This window comes from Myotis brandtii, unplaced genomic scaffold (genome assembly GCF_000412655.1).
Source record: "Myotis brandtii unplaced genomic scaffold, ASM41265v1 scaffold227, whole genome shotgun sequence".
Classification (NCBI taxonomy): Eukaryota; Metazoa; Chordata; class Mammalia; order Chiroptera; family Vespertilionidae; genus Myotis; species Myotis brandtii.
The window spans coordinates 868728-874571 of NW_005358520.1; the positions used below are offsets into that span (position 1 = coordinate 868728).

Genomic DNA, 5844 nt, shown 5'->3' on the forward strand with positions numbered 1-5844 from the left:
GCCTGGCTCCTTTAAATGGAAATTATCTCGGAGGGAGGGGAGGAGAGAGAGAGAAACATCCATGATGAGAGAGATTCATGGATGGGCTGCCTCCCGCACGCCCTCCACTGGGGATCGAGCCGAACCGGGCCTGTGCCCTGAGCGGGAAGGGAGCTGTGACCTCCTGGTTCGTAGGTCTACGGGCAGCCACTGAGCCACGCCCACCCCGGGCCACGCCCACCACTGAGCACGCCGGGAGGGCAGCCTTGCCCCTTATATTCTCAGCGCTGGACGGCTACTGTGGAGGGAGACCCTGAAACGTGCTGGAACCGACCCAACTGGCAGCGGCCGGGGGTTTGGTTGGGAGGAAACTTCTAGAAATATGGCACACCCCAGCCGGGCTGCGGGTATTCTCCATGCGGGAAAACGGCACCTCCATCCGTCCAGGAACTCGGGAGCCACCCTTGCCGTCCACCACGAAGCCCATCCATCTGCTGCTGAAGCCCGTGTCACATGTCCCTTCGTCGCCCATCACCTACACCAAGCACGTCACACTCAGGCTAACAGGGCCAGATAAAAAGCGTTAAGTGTCTGTGACCGCAAAAACACAAAAGCTTCCGCTTTCATAGCAGCGTAGGTTTATTTCGATGGAGACATGCTGAATACAAAGGGCTGAAGTGAGTCGTTAACATAAAATAATAGAACATTTTAATAAAAATCAATATTTTTTCTTGAACATTAACTTACCAGACACTGAATAACTGCACCAATTAATAAGCGTAACACAAATAAACCTATTTCTCTTGTTCTCCAAAAGCGAAATATTTCCTGTTGCGCACACCAAACAAGTCAGTCCAAGACTAATGGCATGGCCATTGGCTGCTAAATGGTGCGCCTGCGCATAAGGCACGTAAGGGAAATGAATGCAACACGATTATAGTAATCAGTGATTAGCGAGTGTTGTAGTTCGTTATTATGTATAACAGGATATTGTAAAAATTAAGTTATGACATTTTTATTAAAATGTTTCTTACCTACTGTTATATTGGCTGGGCCACAAAAATATTCGTTGTGGGCCGCATGCGGCCCCGCAGGCCACGAGTTTGACATGCTTGGTATGACTGGCCTTTATCAGCCATCTCATCTACCTGCCATCCCTCATCCATGTTACCTCCTTCCAGTCTGTTCTCCACTCGAGCCAGAGCAGTGATCCTAAAACACATAGCTGATTGTCACTCTTCTACCCAAAAGAGGGGAGAGGGGAGCCAATATAATACCTTACCTGCCATTGGCAGCCAGAACCTTTAAAAATGTATTGGAGTTGGGATGGTTGTGGCCATTCGGGGATGGGATGCCCTGGATCCTTGGTTCTGTCCTGAACTAATAGTTCTGTCTGGGGCAGGTCTCTGGTCCCCGGTGTCAGTTTCCTTGTTTGACGTGAAGTGAAATAGGTGGATACTTGCCATTTCTGAAGTGAATGGGAAAGCTTTGTTCAAACACAGGTTTCAAGGTTGTACAAATGGGGTCTTGGGATTCGAGTCAATATAGTCAGTTACTGTACTGACTGTGAACTGGGGAGACAGGAGGGAACACACGCCTGGGAGGGGTGAATTTCCAAACCGCACACAGGCCACTCTGAGGACTCCATGGCAAGCCACTTACACTGGAGTGTGACGGCCCCTGAGGGATGTGAGGTCGGGCAAAGGTTGTTAACGTGGGTTTAGAGCAGCGGTTCTCAACCTGTGGGTCGCGACCCCTTTGGCGGTCGAACGACCCTTTCACAGGGGTCGCCCAAGACCATCCTGCATATCAGATATTTACGTTAAGATTCATAACAGTAGCAACATGACAGTTAGGAAGTAGCAACGAAAATAATTTTATGGTTGGGTCACGACATGAGGAACTGTATTTAAAGGGCCAGAAGGTTGAGGACCACTGGTTTAGAGGCACTGGCGACTCCAATCATGTTCACAAAGTAGCTACCGTTACTGAAAAGAGTTAGAAAAACCTTCCTTTCCACTTAGCTGAGCCCTTTCTCCTACTAATGAAAAATGAGGCTGCCTTCAGCTGCCAGCGCTGTGCTAGTCTTAAAGCAGAGCGGAAGGTGAGAGGTCTTGCTGCTTGTTCCGAATGCCCGGCTGCACCATTTCGTGCATAAATCATGAAAAGCGTTGGTATTGCCCTAACGGGTTTGGCTCAGTGGATAGAGCATCGGCCTTCGGACTGAAGGGACCCAGGTTCGATTCCGGTCAAGCGCATGTTCCTTGGTTGCAGGTACATCCCCAGTGGGGGGTGTGCAGGAGGCAGCTGATGGAGGTTTTTCATTGATGTTTCTAACTCTCTATCCTTCTCCCTTCCTCTCTGTAAAAAAATCAGTAAAATATATACAAAAAAGAAAAGCATTGGTATTTGAGTGGTGAGAGTAGCCCACTCCTCTTTCCATTTGCTATTCTTCACTTTAAAAAGCTAAAACATAAAAGAAATCGTTTGAAAACGGGTGCATATTGTCTATTTTAAGTAAAGTGTACAAGCTGGCCTTGCGTGTGCCGATTACCAATTCCGAACCCCGCATCTGGGCTCAGTGGGCTGGATAGCACTGGGCGAGTGCAATGCTGTGTCCTCGGCAACTTCCCGCACCCGCACCTCCCCACACGGCCGCTGAGAACACTGCTCACAGGCTGGCCTCTGGACAGTCGGCACACTTAGCCCCTGTCCCACGGCTACTTCTCAGGAGCCCCCAGGGAGCGGACTTTGATGTAAGAAGTTTTTCTTTATCTCAACAGATTAAAGAACAAAAGATTGTCGTGGATGAACTTTCTAACCTGAAGAAGAACAGGGTGAGTTATTAAAGTGATTCTGAATACTGAATAGTATGTGGGAGGGTTTGATTTATCTTATTACCTATATACTGAAGTTATAAGAATTATTTTTTTAAGTTTAAGTTCTTTATTGTTTAAAGTTACAAGAATTTTATATAAGATTTATAATATTTTAGCATCTTAAATTACAAAAATGAAGTGTCCAAGATTTTGTATATATGCATATGTAGATAATACTAGTACATAGATATCTATATAAATATATATTTACTTTAACTTTTGTAGTTCAAGAGAAAATATAGGTAAATATATAGATAGCTATATATTGATCATAATTGATAGTATCTTTTCCCCATCATATGAAATTCACATTACCTTTGAACCTAATGATACTAATTATACTATGATATTTTGGAGTTGTAATAACTAATGATATTTATTTTGTACTTAAATATGATTTTTTAAAATAAGTGAACTTTAAATATATTGAGAAGAGAGGAAACTGTTCCTTTAAGTGAAAGTAGATAATTGTTGAAAAACAAAAAGGATAAATTGCTTCCCCTCTCACTCCCACATTTTCTTACATAAATATTCCAAATATCTGACATGGTTATTTAATGCCATTTCCATTCATGTAGGCACAAACAAGCAACTGCTGCTTCGTGTGTGCTTATACTGTCAAAAAACTACATTTTGAAGTTTAGGAATAAATGATTTTGAACCTTTTAAAGCATTTTACAGATTATTTGATAACTGACAGGTTAAACATTTCTGGTATTGTCACTTGTGGAATATTAGAGGTTAAGGCACAATTGATACAGACTTTGTAGGCAAATTGGCAGAATGTGTCAAAGCTTTAAAGGTGTGTAACAGGTTGACCCTGCAGTTCCATTTCTACGAAGTGATACTTAGGAAAAGATCATGAAGTGCACAGAGAGTTAGTTACAAAGACATTCATGGCAACATTGACTTATAATAGTTAAAAGTTAGTAACACCTTAAATACCTAAAACTTGAGGACTGACCAAATAAACTGTAATATGTTTTACCCATACAGTAATTTTGTAAAAGAACACATATTAATAAGAAAAAAGTTCTCAATATATTCATTGCTAAAGCAAGTTATAAATCTGTAGTTATAGGAGCCCGTTTTTGTTAAAGAAAAATGGTATTATGGAATATGCAGAGAAAAAAGAATTTCACCTCAAAGTTAATGGTAGCAATGGCAGGATTATGAGTAACTTTGTCTTTATGCTAAGGTACTGTTCTGATCATGTTACTGAAATTCAAGAATAAGTAATGATAGGGTTCAGAGTTTTGACATCTGCTTTTTAGATCAAATCTTAATATTAGCCTAAATTGTGTTTTGCAGACAGTTTATAGGCAGCAACAGAACAGCAACATATTCTTTCTTGCCGACCGAACAGAATTGCTTTCTGAAAGCAAAAGTAAGTTTTTTTTTGGTATATCATATGGAAATGCAGAGAATATAGGCTTTCTGTACGATTTCATGGTAGTGCCTAAAACATACTATCTGCATCTGAATGTGGAAGTATTTATCTAAAGATTGGGCGATGCTACACCTGTTAATAAAATCAGTGCAGTGGTTTGGTTGTCTTCAAGTTAGCCTTCCAAAGATGAGTTTATGGTAAAGATAAAATCAAGTAAAAATACAAAGATGTGTTAGCACTGATTAGTAACATGTGCTTTAGAGTTTGAGATGATCTAGATATGAAACTATTCTACCACTTTCCAAAACCTTTGTGACTTTGCATGAATTACTTTGAACCTCCAAAGTCTGGTGGCATTTAAATGAGATGGTCTATGTAAATGAGAAGGTCTATGCATAGCCCAGTGCCTGGGCCAAAAAAAGCACTTAATGTACAGAAACTAGTTTCCTAAGAGGTTAACATTCATCCTGAGAAGCCTGTTGTAAATTATTAATTTGCACTAACACACTGCATTATACTCAAATGGTTTGATCTTGGTAATTGTCATCCTGTGAATTACTAGGTTTATTTATTTTATACTTAATATTCTTCTCCATTCCCCCCACAGATATATTGGATGAGCTGAAAAAAGAATACCAAGAAATAGAAAACTCAGAGAAGACCAAAACCAAGAAATAGTCCACCTGATTTCACGTAACCATGTGTGGCATTTGTTGTTCTGTCAGCTTTTCTATTGAACATTTCAGCAAAGATTTGAAAGAGGACTTGCTGTGTAACCTTCAACGACGGGGACCCGATAGCAGTAGACAGTTGTTGAAGTCGAATGCCAACTACCAGTGTTTATTTTCGGGGCACGTCCTTCACCTAAGAGGGGTGTTGACTGCCCAGCCGCTGGAAGGGGAGAGGGGCGACGTGCTCCTGTGGAACGGAGAAGTCTTCAGTGGAGTGCAGGTGGAAGCCGAAGAGAATGACACTCAGGTCATGTTTAACTGTCTTTCCTCTTGTCAGAATGAGTCTGACATCTTGTCACTCTTCTCGGAAGTTCAGGGTCCTTGGTCCTTTATCTATTACCAAGCATCTAATCATCATCTGTGGTTTGGCAGGGATTTTTTTGGTCGCCGGAGCTTGCTGTGGCATTTTAGTAACTTGGGCATGGGTTTCTGCCTCTCTTCAGTCGGCTCCCACACATCGGAAGTGGCCAATCAATGGCGAGAAGTTCCAGCATCTGGAATTTTCAGAATTGATCTCAAATCTACTTCCGTCTGCAAATCTGTGGTTTTAAGATTGTATCCTTGGAGATCCATTTCTAAGGAGAATGTTGCCAAAGACTGTGACGATGGCCTGGCTCGGATTTCAGCGAGCCTGCCAGCGTTTGTATCTGTGGCAGCAAACGAAGCCAGACTGTGTCTGAAAGAACCTGTTGCTCCTCTAAACGTGCTGCTGCCCCCGGCTCCAGCTGCTGCCCTCCGCGCCGGCATTGCCGGCAGCCCTCCCGCAGGAGCTGTGTCTGAAACCTGTTGCTCCTCTAAACGTGCTGCTGCCCCCGGCTCCAGCTGCTGCCCTCCGCGCCGGCATTGCCGGCAGCCCTCCCCCCGC

The 5844-nt window shown here is 43.0% G+C and overlaps 1 protein-coding gene across 1 annotated transcript in view; it reads left to right on the top strand.

The window, feature by feature from the left end:
• The first annotated feature begins 2381 nt into the window (after positions 1–2381).
• ASNSD1 (asparagine synthetase domain containing 1) overlaps positions 2382–5844 on the top strand; it is a 16466-nt gene continuing 13003 nt past the window's right edge. Inside the window, exons 1-3 of the mRNA XM_014539730.1 lie at positions 2382–2816; positions 4170–4245; positions 4856–5783. Coding sequence (XP_014395216.1) covers positions 4948–5783 — 836 coding nt within the window. The 5' untranslated portion in view covers positions 2382–2816; positions 4170–4245; positions 4856–4947. The remainder of the gene's footprint in view (positions 2817–4169; positions 4246–4855; positions 5784–5844) is intronic.